Source organism: Scleropages formosus, chromosome 20 (genome assembly GCF_900964775.1).
Source record: "Scleropages formosus chromosome 20, fSclFor1.1, whole genome shotgun sequence".
Classification (NCBI taxonomy): Eukaryota; Metazoa; Chordata; class Actinopteri; order Osteoglossiformes; family Osteoglossidae; genus Scleropages; species Scleropages formosus.
Genome location: NC_041825.1, coordinates 22,141,455 through 22,163,626, shown reverse-complemented (window position 1 = coordinate 22,163,626; position 22,172 = coordinate 22,141,455). Strand labels below are relative to the sequence as shown.

The 22,172-nt window shown below is 43.9% G+C and overlaps 1 protein-coding gene across 2 annotated transcripts; it reads right to left on the bottom strand.

Moving 5' to 3' along the window:
* Positions 1–1,462: 1,462 nt before the first annotated feature.
* ldlrb (low density lipoprotein receptor b) lies at positions 1,463–14,753 on the bottom strand. 2 transcript variants are annotated; one of them, XM_018762087.2, is made up of 18 exons: positions 14,418–14,753; positions 8,663–8,788; positions 8,375–8,497; positions 7,701–8,078; positions 7,482–7,604; positions 7,246–7,368; positions 7,027–7,146; positions 6,760–6,888; positions 6,402–6,573; positions 5,947–6,174; positions 5,663–5,781; positions 5,365–5,504; positions 4,434–4,575; positions 4,156–4,308; positions 3,878–4,060; positions 3,543–3,623; positions 3,294–3,457; positions 1,463–3,170 (listed from the first exon to the last, which is right to left on the bottom strand). In XM_018762087.2, the coding sequence occupies exons 1-18, from the start codon at positions 14,473–14,475 to the stop codon at positions 3,132–3,134; spliced, it is 2,601 nt and encodes an 866-aa protein (XP_018617603.1). In that variant the 5' UTR covers positions 14,476–14,753; the 3' UTR covers positions 1,463–3,131. The 2 variants fall into 2 exon arrangements, with proteins under 2 accessions (XP_018617603.1, XP_018617604.1); XM_018762088.2 differs by having other exon boundaries at positions 1,463–3,167.
* Positions 14,754–22,172: the final 7,419 nt, after the last annotated feature.

Genomic DNA, 22,172 nt, shown 5'->3' with positions numbered 1-22,172 from the left:
TACAAACAAATCCCTGGTTTGGCCATGAAATATATTTACTTCTGTGGGAGCGATGGGGACAGACTGTTTGTGTTTTGTATGCTCTTGTCCTTGCTCTTACTTAATTGACATGAAACATGGCCTTGAACTTTGCCTGAAGGCCTAAAGTTGCGCAGGCAGGACCAGGGGCATCATGGGATTGCTAACGGTGGCTGCATAGGTGGCACCTTCTTTTGCTTTAGTGTTGCTTGTTTGCCTGTATGATTGGTTCTCCCTCAGTGGTCTTCAGGTTCTCTGACAGCCAGAAATGTGGCTTCAGCCTTGGACAGTGTCAATCGTAGGTGTCACTGTCTAAGAGTTGCTTTTGGTGTGGCCTCCAAACACATCGGCCTCACGCACCTCCCCGGTTTCTTTGGGATGAGTGAGTCCCACAACTCAAAGGGTTTGGCTACAGCCTGCACTCCTGCACAGAGCATATTTAACCTGCAGGGCAGTGGCTGAATCCAATAAGCCTTAAAAAAATAGGTATCTGGGCACCTGGTTGAGTTGCGTTAACCCTCTTCACCTGCTGTGGGTTCACCTGGGGTTAAAACTGTGGATTACTGTAATTATACTTTGAGGGGTAATTAATATGCTAAAGGCCAAGGTTCTTTCTTGCCAAAAATATGCAACACTTTTTAACTAGTAAAAAACCAATACAATAAACTCGGTGCAGGCATTAAATTCATGTAGTTTTGTTCCACAGCTTTATTACAAGTGTATTTCCAAAGTTTTAGCTAACCATTTTCATTTTAGTTGCATATAGTCATTTCTGAGTGTTGTTTTGGCATTTTCTGGTTGTGTAGAAGGTCAGATGTTTATTATTGAAGCCTTGATGCTATTTGCAAACAGTACTGTCAGGAGTATGGCAGCCAGGCCCATTATCAGCAGTGAATTATGGATGAGAGCAACTGTTCAGTGTGTACTGATATATGGCCATCTGGATGGCTCTCCATTGTGGTAAGAACACCAAATCTCCCTGTAATTTGACTTTTGGCCTTTGTGGTTTCCATCGAGCCATTCTACAGAGACTGGCACAGGGGATCTGTTGTCATGGTTACAGTCTCAGTGTTATCATTATGTGTTTTAATGTTATTCTTCAAACTGTATGAAACTGCATGAAACTGTAGCGAACGGCAAAAAAACTGTCACCTCCAGGGATCACTGCATCACTGGAGCCTGAAGGTGATTGCAATCGGAACAATGGAACTGTGTATTTGTTAAAGTCAAGTGTTGTGTTCAGTGAGGCTTTGAGTAAATGCCACAATTTTTAAAAAAATAAACTAAATCAATAAAATGCATTAAATTATCATGCAAAGTGGACAGCAGAAAAGACTGACTGGTGGCTTCATGAAAAATAGCATTTTATTGATAATTGATATTTTCAAATTTACAATTTCAAAAAAAAACATTCAGGTGAAATCATTTAAGATAACAAAAATCCAGAAATATATTTTAGAAATTGCGTATCTACAAATCCCAGATTTAAAATATATAACCTTAATGGCTAATAAGATCTACAAAAGGGAAACATTTACAGTGAATACATATATTTACAAGATATGTACATATTTTCAGTACTGAGGCTGACTTCTGGAAACCGGTATCATTGCACTCATTGAAAAAGGAGTAAGGATTGCTGTGAAAGAGGCAAACTCATTGCCTTAAGCACAAAAAAAGTGCTCCATTAGCAGATATAACGGACAGAATGCATTTTAAATCACCACACCCTGAACATTACTTTTCATTCATTGCTAAACTGAGGATCTTTACCCAAAACAATTTGCAGATTTTGACCCATTTATACGACTGAATATTTTCACTGGAACAATTCAGGTTAAGTACCTTCCTCAGTGGTACTACAGCAATAACAGGGCAATGAGGTTTAAGGCAGCAGGCTAAAAATTCCCAGTCCTTTGCCACTATGACACCTGCTGCCCTATACAGTGCAAATAATGTTCCATTTAACTATTTTCCCAGAAACAATTATTAATTGCAGGGGTTGGAGCAGGCAGTTTCAGTCCTATAAAGGAAATCTGTTGCACCTAAAATAATTAAACAACTTATTTTTAATCAAGTGGTGATTTTCCCCCAATCAAGTGATAGTCATTTAAGAGCAGCTACATAGAAGTTATACAGAGAACTGCACAAACAGCAAGTTTCACACTGGCTATGAAACAGGTCACTAGAGAACATTTGGCATCACATGATCATACACTGGCGCAAGTGCTCACGTCAAAACATGAGAGCGTCACTGGACAATGTAAGGCAGGAAGGGGGAAAAAAAATCCCTTCATAATGTACGATAATCACATATAACATAAAAAGGCTACGTTTTACAAACCCTGAGAAAGCACCACCGGGTGTAGATAAATGGCAAAGAAGCTATGGCTTGTGTTTAAAACTTTTGTATATATTCAGGAAAGCTTTCTCGAGTCTTGGTAGCAAACATTTTACATGGTATATTGGAAAAAGGGGTGGAGGTCAGAGTAAGGCAAAAATTATAAATAGTGCAAGACATACATCCACAGTAATATATATCTATATATAAATGTGTTTGGTACACAGAAGTTTCTAGACTAGGAAATCCAGATTTCTAAATACCATAAAGATTAAATGTAAACAATATAAATCCTCAGAAATTCAAGTGATATTCAGCTGTTGTAGGCAGGTAGAGATCACACTTCACCCATTTTTTCCAGAGATATGCAAAAGCGAAAAAAACCAACCAATAAAATATTAGTGTTCAGACAAAAGCCGTTCTTCTATTAGAAGTATCTGCATAATCCTTCAATCTTTTCCCAGTCCTTCACTTAAAACTAGGCTTAGGTGCACACAGTATAGGAAAGGTGTCAGTGGATTTTTTTGGTTTGTAATGGACAGTTAACCAACTACACTGTTTCATAGGAAACTATTTTCAGATGGAGTTTTTCTGTAGTTTTCACAAACGGGCTGCAGCGTTCAGGTTACAAAGGAAAGCCACAATATCAGTTCTTGTTTTCTGAGGTCTTCGCAAAAAAAGAAAACAAGACCTCTTAGCAGCACGACGGATAATCCCAGTTCTCCACAGCCTGGTCTCTGTATGGTTTTGGAATTGTGCTTCTGGGAGGCTGTTAGGTCATCTGCTCTTCATCTAGAATGATCATCTGCTGCTGAGAGAATGGGTGGGGGGTATACAAGGGAAAAAGGTTAGTTCTGTGGTACAAAGTCAATACTACTCAAACCCTGCAGTGTTCTCCTTGTGTGACGATGCTGTATGTAGCAGTCAGGCTCACCGATGGGTAGTTGAACCCTTCCTCACTCTGGCTTCTGCAGATGTGCACCTCATCTTCTGTGGTCTTCTGGTAGACGGGGTTGATGAAGTTCATGCTAATGGTGTTCTTCTGCTTCCAGTTTCTCCACAGCAGCGCAGCCCCAAATGCAATCAGGCAAAGGAGGACTGTGGAGGAGGGAGACCCAGGTCAGCGAGAGACTAAGTACAACCCACCCCAACGCCCCCAAGTACAAAATTGAGCAGTACTGACCGATGGGTAAGATGATGTACAGAGCAGTTGGAGAGGATGTTTCAGAATCTTTTGATTCAATAACCAATCCATTGGCATTGCCTTAAAATAAAAGATGGAAATAATAAATGTATACATGCAGGAAAGGTCAATGTTTTTTTTCCATTGTACAAATGCAGTTCATAGGCCGAGGCATTTGGTTTGACCTGTATGGAACAGACTCATTCATTTAGCTGCTCAGTAGAACCTAATGAAGAGGCATACAGATACCCCAACCCCCCCCCCAATCAACAGACAAAGCATACAAAGACCCAGGTTGAAAACCCCTGGTGTAGACTATGGTAGTAGGGCCATACCTTCATGCATAATGACCTTAGACTCCAAGGTTGACTTGAATGCATTTCTGTCAGACTTGGTCACGTGGGAGGTAGAGCGCTGCGTAGTGCTGGTTATGGTGGGAACCGGCAGTCTATGGGTGGTCCTAGCTGGAACTCTGGGGGTGTTGTTTGGTTCATCAGGAGGCAATGGAGCATCTGCAGCTGCTCAAAGAATTAGGAGGTATGAAGGTTAGGCATGTGCTAGCCCCCAGGGGTAGTGACCAATCAGAATACAGTGGGAGGGGCAGTGGACATACCTGTCACACATGTCCTCATGTCTGGGCCCAACACCTTATCATCTGGACAGGCACATGTATACTTGGCAGAGTGGCTGTTGATTTGTGGGGCTGGAAGGCATAGGAACTCACAGCCCCCGTTGGGAAGATCACCCTCTTTGCACCAGTTTGTGCCTGAAGAAGCAAAATGGTCATTCAATTTAATTTCCTCACTACTACAGCACCCATTTAATCAGCTATACTCACAATTACTTTGAATTCTTGTGCTTTTCACAGCACTGAAAAATAGTACTGCGTACCAGTGGGCTGCTGGAGGTCATGGTAAAGCACGATGTCTTCAGGGGATACCAGGTTCTGTGCTATAGCAGTGATGTCACTGCCTGTGAGGCGGTTAGCACTTAGGATTGATCTGCTGACTGCATCGGTCCAGAAAACTTTCTCCTACCAAAAAAAAAAGTTTCTATAAGTTGCGATTCCAGAACAAAAACAAAATTCCTTTTTGAAAGATATACCGTAAAATCCCTATTTAACGCCCCCACCCTAATTAACGCCCCCACCCATTTTTGAAAATACCCGGTATATTTTTTCGAGTAATCAGAAAAGAATGAAAAACGGTACCAAGTTTTAAATCCCGTTCTCTTCCGTAGTTCGTAACATGAAACAATCCACAAACACATTAATAACTACGTGAACACGTCAAACTTCCGTGAAAAACACTGACACTAACAACTGTTAAACTGTAAACTGGCGAAGATCAAAAGGTGTCATTTGTTGACAGGATGCTAGGGGGTAATACCCGATGTACTTGCGGCATTTGCATTAACTTTTTAGGGAGAGAAATGATGATGGATTTCACTACCATATTACCTCTAATAAACGCCCCCCTTTTGGAAAATGTAATGCAAATAGGGATTTTACGGTATTTAACAAGGACTCCAGTCTGCTGTGATGCTCTCAACATGTTAGCATAGTTTTAAAAGCCCAGATCCCTTGCATTATACAATACTATGCTACTGGTTTTTTCTGCGTCTATCACATTTCCAGGTAAGTTCCCTCTTATCGTAAGTACCTTGCTCAAGGAGCTACAGCAGAAGGAGGAGTTAAAACTCAGGCCTTTCAACAGCAAGGCTACCACCCTGAACACTAAGCAATGTGGAACTACTGGTACTCTAACTTTACTAGAAAGGAGGACTGAACATGACCCATGTATGAGCAATGGCGTGGTCTCACCTCAAACACTACCAGGGACAAAGGGTGCACAAGGTTTTGCTCATCAAAGATGATCGTGTGGCGGCTTCCACCCTGGACGTCAACACTAGAGAGCGTGTGGATCTTCGAGTCCACCCAATAGAGCCTCTGGTTCAGCAGGTCTGAGCGTGATAGGGAGAGAGGAGGGGTTATGCACAGAACACATACTTGTTTACCAAAGCCTACACATATCAAAAAGGGTTGATATCATTACAGTCATATTCATGGCAGTAAAATCACTCAGCTGCCTCTCTCTATATGGCTTGTGTGAAATGCTTACCCAGTGTGATGCCATTGGGCCACTCAATGTTCTCAGTCACCAGAGGTGTACGGTCAAGCCCATTCAGGCCACTCTTCTCGATCTTGGCTGGGACACCCCAATCAGTCCAGTACATGAAGCTGTAAGGACCAAGTGCAAAGTATAGCACAATGAAGCTCTAGGCTTCCCAGGAAAAAAATACTTTTATGAACAAATCACAGCATTCATAATGTATGGACAATCACATATGAAAGTCAGCCAAGATGCTTGTTGAGTAGTTAGTGCATGCAGGCAGTGAGACGTACTTGTTCTTGGGGTCAACCACAATGGCCCTGGGCCTGATCAGACTTTCTCTGACCAGCGTCTTGCGCCGGGCCCCATCAGTCGTTGCCACAGAGATGGTGCTGTGCACGCTGTCTGTCCAATAAATGTTGCTGTGGATCCAGTCAACGGCGATCCCCTCAGGTGCCTCGATCCCCGAGTCGATCACAGCACGGTGGCTGGATGGGTTCCCAGCCTCATTCATGTCAGTACTGAAAGGAGAGGGGAGACCATTTGAGGACAGAAGTGCTTTTCTTTTCCTTAATAAACACACAGAGGAGATGTTACTTCCTTGATCTTTGAGGAACAGAGTTCCACAAATTTTAAATATTCAGTAAATACTTGACCAAAAACCAGCACAGGTAGGGCACATGCAAATCCTCATCCTGCAGACAGAGCAGATATGCCTCTACATCTGGTGGGGGGCTTGGTCACTCACCTATAGATCTTCTTCTGGTACAGGTCAGACCAGTAGATCCTGTTGGTGGGGATCTCTGTGTCCAAGGCCACGACATTCCTGAGCTGGGGGATGAAGCGGGTGTACTCGCTACGATCTAGTGTCATCTTCCTCACCTCGTAGCGGTTGGTGAAGAACAGATACGGTACGGAGCCTGGCAGACACACATAGGAAGGGCTTATCCACTACTTATGACAAACTGGGCTACTGCATATAAAGACCAAACAAATGGAGAAAGCTATAAATTAGGTCAGTACATCTTAACTGCTCATTCCTTTACAACCTGCTACCCTTGAAAAAATGGCCATATTCCTCTGCCCTTCCTCGATCCCCTGCTCACCAGAGGCTGCCTTGCAGGTCTTAGAGGCTGGGTCCATCTGGTAACCCTCCTCACACTCACACTTGTAGCTTCCCTCCAGGTTGACGCAGATCTGGCTGCAGGTGTCTGGATCAGCACACTCATTAATGTCTGCAAAGTCAGGCAGAGGGCAAAGGTCACCATTGGATACCACTGCTTTCAAAAAAGAAGAATACGGTTCAGTTCCATGTCTGTCCGCCGTAGCATCCTCCTAATTCTTAAGCATTATCGCTGTAAAGGAGTCCTCACCCTCACACCGTTTTCCATCCACCAGCAGGAAGCCAGTGGGGCATGAACAGCGGTAGCCGTATTTCAGGTCTTCGCAGGTGTGGGAGCAGCCGCCATTGTTGATGAGGCACTCATTTGTGCCTGCGGGCAAACAGCAACGAAAGGTCAGTTTGACGGCCTTGTTTAGAGATGATGCGGTGTACCGCCTCTGTCCGTACACGCGTTGGCAGCTGCTCTCACCGCACTCTTTGATGGGCTCATCGGACCAGTCCCTGCAGTCTCTTGCCTTGTTGCACACCTTGTCTATGCTGATGCACTCCCCGCTACGACACTGGAACCTGCTCGGGCCCTCGCAGCGAACCTCTGTGGCAGGCAGGAAGAAGAGCAAGACTAAGAATGGGGAAAGCGGGAACAGATGTCGCTGAGGAGGGTGGGTGTGTGTCTCACAGGAGAGTACAGTCCAGATGCCAACTAACCGGTCACACAGCCCAGCTCGTCACTCAAGTCCCTGCAGTCATGCTCATGGTTACACTGCAGGCTGCCGTGGATGCAGGAGCCGTCGCCGCACTGAAACTCATCAGGCCGGCAGGTGTGATGGCCTGTGGGTTCGGGAGAAAAGGGCAACAGCGTAAGGCTTTAAAGTCCCCCTGAAAAGGCGACGGTCTGAGAAACGTGACTACGGAACGGTCACTCACTGCAGTTGGCCTCATCGGAGCGGTCCACGCAGTCGGCACCACCGTCGCACCTCCAGCTACCGTGCACGCACTCTCCGTTGTCGCATTGAAACTCGAGGTCAGAGCAGCGGGAGGCCGAGGGGGGCGGCGGCCGGTGCCCACAGTGCGCGGGCCATTCGTCAGAGCCATCGGTGCAGTCAGAGTCGCCATCGCAGGCCCACAGCTGCGGCACGCACACAGAGTTGTTGCACTGGAAGGAGCCGGGCGTGCAGGTGACAGAGGGGCACGAGGCCTCGTCGCTGCCGTCCTCGCAGTCGCGGTCATCGTCGCACACAAACGACATCGACACGCACTGTCCGTTGGAACAGCGGAACTCATCGTCGGTGCAGTTCTTCGGCACTGAGAGACAGAACGGCAAGTGTCACTTGCACTATATTTTACATTTTTATGCTGTATAACTAAGACTTTCATCCAAAGTGATATGTGACCTCATACCAAATGTACATGGCTGGGTATTTTACTGAAGCAATTGAGGTTAAGTACCTTGTCTGTGTACCACAGCGGGCTTTACTACTGAAACTGAAAACTTTCAGCTTACAATTGCATGCCTAACCGCAATGCTACATGCTTTCGCCTTGTGCTAGAAAGCGTTGTTACAGGAAGCACAGGTGTGTAAACCAATATTAACAGCTTACCACAGCCTTCCTCATCTGCCTGATTCACACAGTCAGCCTTGCCATCACAGCGCCACCTTTTGGGCACACACTGGTTCAGGTGGCCACCGCAGCTAAACTCATCAGGCGAACATGTCCTGGCCACTGGAGACGTAAAGCAGAGACAGGAGATCAGCGCAAACCTTTGCATTTTAAAGGAAACGGCACCCTTCCCGTCTTCATCATCTTTGGATGGTGGTCGAACAATAAACTCTAAAACATAGGGATGCAGCTGTTTCATATCAAGGAGGTAAAGCAGGTGTTACTCACGGCAAACGGCCGGCTCCTCATCGGTGCCATCTGCGCAGTCATTGGCACCGTCACACACCCACTTGACAGTGATGCACTTCCCATTCCCACACTGGAACTGATTGGCTCTACACGTGGTTGCCGATTCTGTAAGGACAAAGCGTCCACAATCAGCGGCATGAAAACACACCTCTGCACTGCCTGCTGGAAAACTGGTGCTGTCAATGTTTCCTGCATTATGCCTGAATGTGACTATCTATTTACACAGCCATTTCCTTCAGATGTTTGACCATATTGGTACATGTTGATAATTAAGTCACCAACACCAGTAAAGGAACCATTTAACCAAAGGAACCTGCAACCAGTCCTACCAGTGTCATAGCAAGAGGAGCAGGTGTGGCATGCATGAAATGTGAGTTTGGAATGCTGGCATTCACACACACACATTAACCAAAACCGCTTATCTTAAGCGGGGGTCGGGGTGAGCTGGAGCCTAACCCAGCAACACAGGCCGCAAGGCTGGAAGAGGAGGGGACACACCCAGGACGGGACGCCAGTCTGTCGCAAGGCACCCCAAGCAGGACTTGAACCCCAGACTCAGCAGAGAGTAGGACCTGGCTAAGCCCGCTGCACCACCACGTGCCCCATTGCTGGTATTCAGCACTTTCATTTCACTGAGGAATCAAAGTCAAAGATATGACTCCTTGATTCACGCAAGGGTGTGGTACGCATTCCCATCGTATCAGAACTACAGTGACCATAGAGCTTGTGGTGGTTGAGAGAATACATCCCCTGCCCAACCTCCTTTCCTACAACCCACACTTGCTCAGAAAGACTTAAAATAACTTTCCATAATGGTGCAAAATAAGTGTTTTCCCCATCATTAACTTCATGACTTGCATCAAACAAAATTCAGGGGAGGAAAAAAGTGGGAGACCCAAAGACAAAATTTATTCTCCGAATGACAGTTTCTCTAGTTTAACTCACACAGGGGAAATTCTTTGAGAACAACCACATCTTCATTGGGAAAATAATGAGTAGAGCTACTCTAATTACAAAGAAGAAACTGAGCTGCGCTGGGAGAGCGGCACAACCAGACAAGACGGTGTACAGAAGAAGCACACGCACATCTCAAAAAGACAGCCGAATACACACAACCTTTTCACCCTACATGGTGCTGTGTTCTTTGCCCAGCAAGGCTGTCTGTTTTGGGCTGTATTGCCATCTGCTAATGGTTTATCAACAAAGTAACCAAGCAACCATCTGTCCTTAGGTCTCAAACTCATTTTGCCCAGGATTGTGCGTCAGACTTTGTTTCAGGCACCCCTCATAGTCAATATTTTTATCTGTACCTGGCTTAGCGTTATGCCGTGTTCTTCTGGGATAGGCTCTGGACCACCATCACCATGACTTGCACAAGCAGTTAATAATAGTGTTTTACATTGTTCAATACATGACAAAGAACATATGGTGATGAACATATGGTGACCTAAATAGTGCTTTTCATATGTTTTATTTTATTAAATAATGCACATATCTCATTTGCACTAACTGGATCACTTACACCAGGGTAAGGAGCCTGAGACCACCCAATTTGGATTTATTAGTGGATGGAAAGGACTGATGCTACTAAGATGGTGCGGACATCCCAAAGCCCTGTTGAGGACAAACACGGAAGCTAAATTTGAGCACCTCAAAGAACTTAAAACTCCCCGAAGAATTCCTTGGTGCCCTCGGGCTCTAAAACAAAAGGTCAACTGTTCCTTTAAGGCACAGTAAAGAGGGAGGAGCTCCATAATCACACCACCGGTTGCTGATTGGACCAGGAAGACAATCCTGGTAACAAGGATACTACACAGACATAAAAGGTGGGGGGGGGGGGGCTCAGTCTGTCAATGGAGAATTGTCTATGTCTGTGGACCAAATGTGTAGCCATGCAAATATTTGTGGAGAAACAAAAATGACCTGCTGATTGCTTGCTTAAAATAATTAGTCAAGACCACAATATTATTTACTATGCACAGACGTAAAAAAGACTAATGTTGTGCAAAATTGGCCCTAAACACGGCTTAAGGTACTCAACATAGGGCAGGTGGGTTTACGAATGTCAACCTTCCCTAAACAAGATTGTGGAACCCAGCCAGCAGTTGTCAGTGCATGGAGACCACATACCACCAACAGCAGATTCCCAAAATAGCGGAACCTCGGATCCCAGCTCACCGTGGGAAGTGTTGACAGTGGTCTCCTCTCAAGAACAGGCACGTGCATATGTACAGCACTCCAAAGACAGTGAAACCAAAGGTAGTAGTAAGTCTTTGTCACACTTTCGCCCAGTCGTTTAAGTGTCATATTCATTCAATGAGACTAAAGACCACAGACCTCTAATCTGAGACACACACCTTAACCACTAGATCACATTCACGGTACAGCACGAAAACCTACCCCAAACTGAAACTCTGCTAAAAATACACAAAATGCAATAGAGCAAAACTGCATGCCCTTTTGACTCCTACCACAAAAGTTCCAGTATGACAGTGCAAAAAGAATAAGTTTCGTTGCAGTATTAAAGGGCAACCCCCATTGCATTAAGGTCGGTCAGTAATACAGGTGGTGCCCGATTTACGATGGTTTGACTTACGATTTTTTTCATTTTACGATGGTGAGCTGGTGATAGACATTCAGTACAAGCCGTACTTCGAATTTTGATTATTTGTCCCGGGCAAGCGATATGCGGTCCGATACTCTCTCGCAATGCTGGGCAGCAGCAGCGATCCGCATCTCCCAGTTTGTCATGCAGAGGTGTGTTTTAAGTGTATTAAATGCATTTTCAACTTACAATATTTTCGACTTATGATGAGTTTCACGGAACGTAACCCCATCATAAGTCAGGGACCACCTGTATATGTGTATATTCTTTAATATCCACTGAAAAAAAGGGAAGCAAAAGATGTACTTAGTGTTCCACTAATACAAGAACATTGCACAATGGCGTTTACCTTTAGATAGCAGAGGTTTTATAGCTGTCATAAACTCAGTCACAGTTCCTTCCCACAAGCCGACCTTCTCACTCGGGTGAGACGACACAAAGCATCTGTCTAAAAAGTTGGGAGTATTTGCCTGTTGATTCTTGCCAGTGCCAAACTGGACGGCCATTATCGGCGTATGTTTGGGTTTCAGGCGGTGGCTAAAGACCAGAGCCGGATGGGTGGCTACTAAACCCTCAGTTATCTGATCATGTTCATAAATAATGGCTTCAAAAAAAAAGAAAAAAAAAATCTCTCCCCATACTCTCATCAGTGGAACTCATGAAATGATGTTTCCTCCTGTTTGGTAGCACTATGGCAGCCATCCAAAAGCTGTAAATGAGCAAGCATCTATATTTGCACCTATTTGAAATTTCTCATCCTTAGGTGTACCTGGCCAAAGCAGGTGTACCTGTTAAAACAACTTAAAAATTCTGTGGACTCTTGGGATACTGCTGAACCATTTCTGAGTTTCACCAAGATCTGAAAAGTAGAGCAAGCACACATTTCACACTAACCCACATCTTGAAATACACAGTCATAGCCTGATGCCAAAATGAAGAGGTTTGCTAGTAAAATATGCATTATGGATTGATGAAAATTATATGAAGGTGCACTGAATGCATGCTAGGGGGCGTGGTACCACAACAGGTTTGGCTGGGTCCTGCTCTCTGGCGAGTCTGGGGTTAGAGTCCTGCCTGGGGTGCCTTGCGATAGACTGGCGTCCCGCCCTGGGTGTGTCCCCTCCCCCTCTAGCCTTGCGTCCTGTGTTGCCGGGTTAGGCTTCGGTTCACCGCGACCTCGCTTGGGACAAGCGGTTTCAGACAATGTGTGTGTGTGGCTGCATGCTTGGTAAGTTTACGAGAACCAGAAGAGACAAGTTGGACTGAAATACATTTCACACTCCAGAATTTCATTTCATTTCCTGCTTATCCATGGTCTTCTGTTCTTTTGTTAGACTCTTACTACTCTGCGTCACTCTATTTTCTCTGGGATCGAAATTAAGGCTCTCTTTCTGACCTATAGCTCTCCACATGGCTCTGCCTGACCACCACCAGTCCGTTGTCTCTCCCAATCTTCCATCTAACCTATGCTCTTCATCCATCTGATTGTCTCCTATCTCCAAGTGCTCTGCAGAAGATTGCAGGGTCTTTCTCCAGCTCTGAAGACTTTTAATAGACTTCCCTTCAACATCACATCTGTTCCCAGTTTAATAGCTTTCAGACTCCTCTTGAAAACACACCTCTTCAATTGACAGCATGGTTTTACACCCTGCTTACTCTCAGCTCTAATCTGACAGCCTTGACCAAATATGTCTATCTTGCTTGGTCAGCTGCACTTCAATGACAATCTTTTCCACAAGCTTTCCATCACTGAAACACTAAAATATTCTAATATATTTCAGTCTATTGTATTTATTGATATTTTTCATAGCCATGAGCAAAGTTGTAGTCAGACAGAAGGTAATTGCAACACTGAGATTGTACTAAGACGCTGACTGTTATTGAATGTCCTTGGAGGGTATGACAATGCAAGAGGAGTGTCTCACGTGACATGGCGTCACTCTGTGCGTGGTAACCACGTGAAGACGTGAGGTCTATAATGACTACGCATTTCCAGCCTTGTCGTCACACTCAGGAAGCACTTTTTTTTAACCGTGAACAAGTCAGAATTAAAATGGGTATGCAACAAAGCAAAAAGATCTTAAAGAACAATTTTTTAAATGAGAAACCCAAACAGGAGAAACAATAAAACAGAAATTATACAAGTCAAGTGGAGCTTTAAAGTTTATTATGTTTCTGGTAAGGAATTGGGTGAGGGCTGGGGGGGATTAGGAGGCTGAGATGCTCCATAACTAATTAACGGGATGTGCAGCAGACCACGTAATATGTTTTCAATATGAACCACGCGTTTAAATTTAATGTGAAAAATATATGAGTACAGTATTGCTTCCGGACACCGGAAACCACGATACCCACAAATCTGTGACGTCACTGATGAACCCGAATTCTCTCAGAAATCACGCACTGATCCACATGAATGACTGCAGTGTCCTTAAGAAACCATACAGCCCGTCAATTCAGTCTTCAAAATGATTTTAATTATGAAAATGTCAGTAATAAAGGGTAATGGGGGAGGGAATCATAAGAGTAGAGAAAACTGCACTGCCTCAGGTAGTTTTACGATGTTTCACAAATAACCATATGTCGCTTGGAGAAATAAATAGGTAAGAAAGTTTCCAAGGCAGCAGAGAGTCCAACAGTGACAACCGGTCTTTAAAAGACCATTTAAACGGAGAGCGGACACCCATTTCGCCCACTTCCATGGAGAACGTTTCCTCTCCTCTCCTTTCCGCTCGCGCTCTGAGCTCTGAGCCAATAGGAATCCAGCAAAAGCTCATTCATAAACTCACAGCTCAACCACAAGATGTTCAGCAAACCGGCAGCACACGTTCACACTAATTAATAATACTGAACTGAAGTGAAATAACACAGTTATACCCATCTGAGATTATCTGACCATGTCATTGAATTAATCCATCTGGGACGTGAGTGTGCAATATCCCTGGAACTTGTTAAGGTTATTTACAGCCGTTCCTAAATTATAATATTGCTGACCACCACGAGGGAAGTGAAACAACAGGTGTTACAAATTCAGGAAGTCAGAGATCGGAATCAAATGTATAGAGAATATATATATATGCATTCTAAAAAATGTCATTTTCCAGATTTGTTATCATTATGACTACTTACGTGCATGTCCCAAGAAGCAGCACACCAGGACGGGAAGACAACACACCATGAATCCCATACTGTTACAGCTCTGTCTGGTGAGGACCTCCGAAATGAGACAGCAGCGCTTTAATTTAAACTCCAATTTCTTCTTGCCTAGCTAGACACCACAGCGCTTATCTGGACAAGTAGCAGTACCGTTACAGAACTTTCCAGAACCGCTTCGTTGTTAATAATAGTTAAAAGAAAGTTAAAACACTTAAAATTTTCTAAACGTATTGTTTCTTTATCTAAAACAACTGTATTGGAAACATGCACCACGTGGATACGCGCGGGACCCCGCGTACAAGTTGTCAATTGATACAGAATCAGACCATTTCAATGGCGGTGGGCGGGGTCTTCGTGGTGGTGTGATGTTTGAAAGGCTGCACGTTAGTGCCGGTGGGCGGGGCTTCGCGGCGCTGAAAGTACAGTAGGCACGTTGGGGCCACATTAACCCTTTCTGTGCTCACTGGGGAAAGTGTGTGTGGGTGAGGAGGAGCGTGGGGGTGTCTGAGGATTGCGCAGGGCAGGGCAGGATCGCTTCGAGCTATTACAACAGTACTGTTAAACCTGAGCCCCTGGCATTCAAAATAAAAGAAAAACTTCAAAAATAAATTTCTCGATGAGACCAGCACAAAAGCACACTAGGACAATTCATCTAAAAATTCCACTGAAAGCCTGCCTGATAATTGTGGTGCAATGACAGTAGTTATTCTTAAGATCCGAATATTTCTGCAAATTCAGAGTTTTGGGGGGTTAATAACAATACAGAAGCAAATCCACCATCATCAGTTGGGAAACACAAAGAAGAGAAAACACAAAAAACTGGAGTGTGATGTGACCCAAGACAGTAGTAAAAGACAGTACAATCATGGAGAACATTTGATCTATTAACCCTTGACAACCACCTTGATCAGGTGGAGATTTGGCAAACATTAAATGTTGAAAATAATTTAGAAATTGCCTGCGATGGACTGGAGTCCCATCCAGGTTACATCTTATTTCTCGTTGTACTCTATGCTTTTGGGACAGGTTCCAACCCACCACCACCATGACTTGGACAAGCAGTTAAAGACAGTGAGTGAATTTAGAAATTACCTAACTCTGTAGGTTTTTTGAGTTACAGGTAAGTAAACATGTCCTCTGAGTTTTTACGACTGGCTGGAAATGCAAGTATGTGTGTTTGCAGTGCTTTTTTTCCCCTCTGGAATTTAAATTATTTTCGTTTCTTTGCATAAATATTTAAAAAAAAATTTTCTTCACTGATTTCCTGATCTAAAAGTAAAAATGTTCATACTTTTGAGGCAGCTAGCAAATGTACTGCAGTATAATACGTTGGTCTGAAATGGAGAGAAATAATAATAACAATAATAATAACTGGTGACAGGTGTTTACAGAAAAGACCTGTAAGGAAAGTTCGGAGAAGAACCTCCACAAGTCATCTAGACCCTAAAAATAATCTGTTGGAAACTCATGAGATCTTTTTTCTCTTCATACAGGTCTGAAAAATTCTTCAGTGTAATTACAATGGCATGTGGAGCTGACACTAAATGTGTCAACACAACCATTCCAATCCCTCTCAGAGTCTTCTGGAAATTCCTCCCTGCAAGCTTTTTCTAAAATGAAGTTAACTTTTTAGGTGAACCGAAAAGGATTCTATCAAGCGTAATAGGTCAATTTTCATGGCTCAATTTCAGGCTTGGCTGATATTTTCAGTCAAAGCAAAATTAAATTTTACCCAGCTGGATATCTTACAAAAAAAAAATCACGTTGGTTACTAGGCTCAGTAATAATAAACCAGGACTCATGGGATTTAATACATCAACTTTTATTATCGCTATGCTTATTTTCATTGGTTTATAATAATAATAATAATAATATATACATACATACATAATTAGACACAGAAATCATAAACTAATATATTCCTGTAATTTCCTCAAAAGAACAAAACCCAAATATGATCTGGTGCACTATGAGTTCATAAATTTTATCCAGTGAAGTAAAAGTAATGATTCATATTTTAACATTTCAGGAATTTTTTAAATTGCTTTAATTTACAGATACTCACATATAAAGCTTTTTGAATTCCGTTTCCATATAAACTCCTCAGACATGCCTCAGTCATTGTTGGATATTAGTTTGATCTCTCCCAGTAAGGAGGGAAGCCATAATTGCAAGAATGTTAATCCAAGATTGGTTTAACTGGTTTCTTACACACAACCTTTCTCATTATTACCAAATGTGTATTATATTTTGTTTATTATATTCATTGCATTATCTTGCTTATCCTTCAGTTTTATTCCATGGAACACACCCATAATTGCTTTTCTCTAAAGATTCGTTTGAAACCCCTAGATGTGTTGTCAGCCGTTCAATGTAATGACTGTTTGAATATCGTGATTCATTCAACTTCACCTGCTAGCCATACCCATGTCTTCATTCGCTCAGTTTCTCACTGTGGTTGCCAAAATAACCCCTCCTGCCACTTTTAAATGCAAAGAAGAACAAAATCCAGAGCATTGTCTTTCTACTCATATGACTAAGAAACGAGTTCTTACAGCAGGTAAGACATTAAAGAATTAGGACAAACAATGACACACAACACTGGAGAACCATTCAGAGAAGAGATCACGCCAACATGCACTTAAACTTGCTGGAGTTCGACATGAGCTCTGAATTTGTGAATTTCTACAAACTGATGAATGAAATATATGATTTAATGTGCACAGAGGTTCCTTTGCAAGAATGTTGTGGTAATTCTAGCAACTATAGGGCACTGACAGGTAGCTGATGCAGGAGCACATACCTGTGAATAAAGTACACACACTATCTGAAACCGTTTGTCCCAGACGGGGTCGTGGTGAACCGGAGCCGAACCCGGCAACACAGCGCGCAAGGCTGGAGGGGGAGGGGACACACCCAGGGCGGGACGCCAGTCCATCGCAAGGCACCCCAGGCAAGACTCGAACCCCAGATCCGCCAGAGAACAAGACCCGGCCAAACCTCCTACCCCCTGCCATGAATAAGGTACTGAACCACAATTTTACTAATTACTCAAGTTTTGTGCCCACTTATACATCTGCTCGATTTTGTATACTTTTTGTGTGGCCCAGCTACAACAAAGATCTCTCCAGTAGTCAAAATTCCAGCTCGGCGAGATGCCTTTTACTGAAGGCCTTGGTACAACATGTAACCTTAGAAAAATCACATCCAGCTGAAAAGGTAATTTGGCAAAATGATGGAGTCCAACATTTTATTTACTGTGTTCTACTGGATTCAGATGACTAACATCCACTAAGCACATCTAAGTTATTATTATAAATTATTTATGTAGCTGATGCCTACAATGTTGAGTTTGTGTACTAAGCTACTTATAATGATTTACCCATTTATACAGCTGGGGAATTTTTACTGGAGCAATTTAGGGTGAGTATCTTGATCAAGGGTTCTACAGCAACGGGTGCGATTTGAACCCAAGTACTTGTTCTGCAAGGACACAGCTCTAATAATTACACTACCTTGGTTGATAATTTGACCCGCTGTTATCACTCCAGAAATTGTTGTAATTATAGCACTGGAGGGGGGTGCGGTGGCGCAGTGGGTTGGACCACAGTCCTGCTCTCCAGTGGGTCTGGGGTTCAAGTCCCGCTTGGGGTGCCTTGCGACGGACTGGCGTCCCGTCCTGGGTGTGTCCCCTCCCCCTCCAGCCTTACGCCCTGTGTTGCCGGGTAGGCTCCGGTTCCCCGTGACCCCATATGGGACAAGCGGTTCTGAAAATGTGTGTGTGTGTATAGCACTGGACATGGGACGAAAGGTTTTAGACTTAGGTGTCAGGAGGAAACCTGCTGTTACACCCTTGAAGGAGGTTATTAAGCTGGGTCCATTCAGCTGTAAACAGTGAATGTGTAAATGATTACACATTGGGTACAAGTGATCTTTTTGTCAAAGCTACTGTATACTTTGAGCTGATCTATGCACTGACGTTTATGACTGCTATATAATTCTATTCACATCCTTCTGGATACAGTGAAAAACACTTAACTAGAGGCAGATCTGTGTTAGAATGTTCTGTAATTGTGTTTATCATTCTGCCATTGGTTTGAACTTGTATAGGCTCTGCTCTCATGACGTGATAGAGGGTGTTAACGTTCATATTTTGCCCTACTGAAAGAATCAAAGCAGTACAATAAGTCTCTGTGTTATTTTGTTTCCCCATGATAAGAGCAGTCTGTAATCTGTAGTCTTCTGCAGAACGTCAAGCTAGGATTGGGTTTCTGACAAATGGAACAGTTCAGCTCATACTTTCTTCTGGGGTCTGGAGGAAGCATAAGCAGGCGGAGGAAAGCATTCCTGGAATGCGGTTACGGTCGCTGGACTGCATAGTACGGCCTGGCCACATTTCTCGCATACTGTAGCAGCCCCCACCTACACTGAGCACTGAAAGCACCATTTGAACGAAAAACCCTGTGCAGTGATGACACCTGTCTAGAGGAGGATCACCTGAGACTTGGCTGGGGGAAATCTGGCCTTCAGCCCTGCCCCTTTCCTTCCCCCACTCAGTTTCGTCCCTTATGCCCACACCTCAAATGGCAAAGCACTGTGGACCCACGTTTCCTGTCCTACCACCTCCCCAGGCTTATCTCAGTACAAACACCGAACTGGACAAGAATTTCAGCAGCTCCGGTGGAAGTTGAGCAATCCGTGTGGTTTGGAGCTGTCTCTGCCACAAAGCAAGGGGTGGAAGTTTCATTCTCTGAGCATGTGTCACTTCCCATTCACATGTAATGTGCCCGCAAAGACAGCCACCAGGTTACGCAAACAGCAGTTATGGTTTCAGCTGCAACACAGTTCCCCACTGGAACTGGAAACACTGGGAGACTAGGTTGCTCATAACCATGGGCCATTTGAAGATCATACCGCGGTGAGAAGAGCATCCGTGATGACCTTTCTCTTCAACAACACACGGAGAGTGAAACAACCGAAACAAACTTTATGGGGCAGATCAAGTATAGGCTGTCCTGTGCAGCAGAACGTGCTTGGCTGTCCCCATTGGCCTTGGTGACTGGATGAGTGATTGTTTTGTGCAAGCGACGATAACGTTAAGCACACACAGCAATGACAGTTCCCACATGCTAGATTAGTTGGGTGAGAACCTAACTGTCTGTCATCAGAGGAGCCTGATGTGCCATTACTGCCCTGCACGTGAGCTGTTATCGCAGCTCAGAGGATCACACACTGGAGGTAGTTCATATCCTACAGAGTACAGTAAACGCACAAAGAGTGCAGTATAATTACCATGATGATTTGACTGAAGCTGACCTTTTTAGATTTTTTTTCTGTTGTATTCCAATTAAATATTTCCATTAGTTAAAATAAAATACCCTTCCACTGCCAGTCCGTCGCAAGGCGCCCCAAGCAGGACTCGAACCCCGGACCCGCCAGAGAGCGGGACCCGGGCAAGCCCGCTGCACCGCCGCGCCACCCATGGTGAGAAAAAAACAGCACGCAACAATTCTGGAGGAGGTCGTGTGAGTTTAGAGCAAGACGTGAGTTGAAATCACCGTAGTATTTTGGTCTCAGTTCCACGCATCTGCACGACAGAAGCCAGCAGACCTGGCGGTGATGTCATTTCTGTCATGTCCTTTCCTCTGTCACCTTTGTTTCCGCAGCAGTCTGTGTGATCCTTCTTTGAGCAGCTACACCACTTAGCAATCAGCACAGGAAAAAAAAAAAAAGCCGAAACATTTGAATTGGCAAAACAAATTTCTCAGAAGCAGCCCTCTCACACCCTTCAGTTTTGTGCAATGTTGCAGTACCTCCAACAATGTCCTAAGAAGCTATTTCTGTACCGGCACAGTATTAGACCCTGGATTTTGTTATTTTGTAAGTATGTGCTTGCACAGCTGGAACTTCCGTCTAAATTGACCAAGCTGAACTACAAGGGCATTTCTCAAGGGTACAGCATTCAGGATACAAGTGTAAATCCTTGAACCCGCCACCCACTGCTGATGTGCTGTTTCCGTCTGATGTGCTCTACCATCCCATGAAAATGGAAGCGGCAACATCTGAACAGCTGTGAATATCTGACCTTCTGATTTGATGAGGAGAGCAGTGCTGGTGCAGCTCCTTAGAGGGAAGGCAGCAGAAGCTGTTTAACTGCGTACAGTGGTTGCCGTAGTAACGTGGCTGCTGAAGGACTGAGGAGCTCAATACTCTCCCCCGCAGAGGCAGCTAAAAGAGAAACATTATGTCCTCACTACGGAATGTAAGCAGCCGGTGGGGGGCTCTCCAAGGGCTTCTTTGCCTGGAACGGAGGATGCAGAGGAACTGCCCTCCGATAAACCGCTGCCGGGGGATTCCAGGCCACACTCATTGTTCAGAGGGGTTGGGAACATTAGCTCACCCTCCTAACTCCAGTTAGCACTCGTGACGTAACTTAACAAAACGTTTGGCAACAAGTCATAATCTTTCTAAGTTACAGACTGTAGAGCATGTTTGCACTTTTCTTGGCCTCTCCATTTTACAAAAAAAATCTCCAGTTTGCAGGAGGAGTCGAGTGGACCTTCTTCAAAAAGTTGTTGCCTTTAAACTTTTGCCGTTTGGGAGTTATTCTGAAAATTATGCAATTATGACGGTCATACAAATAGCATTGCAAACAGTGACGACGATTCCTGTCGTCTTTATTCTGACATAGTTTTGGGAAAAGGCTTTCATGTTAAATCTAACTTCTTGGGAACTATATTGAAATTTGGTTAATGTTTGATTTTTTTTTCTTGTCATATGCAGAATCATTACAGTGATACACCTTTTTTGCACCCTGAAATAAATGGATGGATGGATGGATGGATGGATCAATCAATCGAATCCAATAGGAAAATTCTATTTGCATGCAGCAGACAACAGATAACATACAAACACCCAAACATACCGACAGGCATAGGCATCCATCCATCCATCCATTTATTTCAGGGTGCAAAAAGGTGAATAAGTAGAGAAGTTCTTTAAATAAATAAGATAGATAAATAAGGTAGATAAATAAGTAAGTGCATTTACCCAAAAGAGGGCATAATGAGGTAAGGTAATTAAAGGTGTATTGAGATGGTCACTAAAAGATCACCCCTCCTGGCAGTGTGCGGACTCCTTGAAAAATGCTGGTAGAAACAACCTCCAGTAGCTCCTTAGAGAACCGCAACTGGACCAGTCTGTTTGTGAAAGAGCTCCATTGTTTGACCAAGGTAGTGTTCATAGGATGGGAATCATTGTCCATGATGAACTGGAGTTGAGTATCTGTTTCAGTGAGATGTTTGCCAGGGAGTCCAGCGTCACTCCCAGGACCGATTCGGTTGTCATGATTGACTTGTTGATCCTGCTGGCTTCACATGTGGTAATGCTACTGCTCCAAACCTTCATCTGTAAAAAAGATCACACCAGCAGAAACAACCAACTGGTGGAACATCTCCAGCAGAGTCCTGCATTCACCAAAGGAACCACGTCTCCTGAGAAGGTGAATGCAACCAAACCCTTTTTTCGTCTTATTTTTGATTATTGTCCATCAATATAAATTTTAAAATCAATCATCAACTTATGACTGATTAAAAAAAAAACATATACGATTTTTGAAAATATTGCCATCCGCTGTAAGGTCTACAGAAAAAGCTATTATACAGTAAATTTACTTAGCAGATATTTTTATCCAAAGTAACTTCCAATGAACGCTGTGTAGTGTTATCA

What these genes read in the sequence shown, in the direction of transcription:
- ldlrb (XM_018762087.2), bottom strand. Translation starts at nt 14,475, where the DNA reads ATGGGATTCATGGTGTGTTGTCTTCCCGTCCTGGTGTGCTGCTTCTTG. An exon ending in TGTCCCTGGTAGTGTTTGAG is followed by an intron (nt 4,576 to 5,364) that starts GTGAGACCACGC and finishes TTTTTTTGGTAG; the next exon opens with GAGAAAGTTTTCTGGACCGA. An exon ending in CATGAGGACATGTGTGACAG is followed by an intron (nt 4,061 to 4,155) that starts GTATGTCCACTG and finishes TTCTTTGAGCAG; the next exon opens with CTGCAGATGCTCCATTGCCT.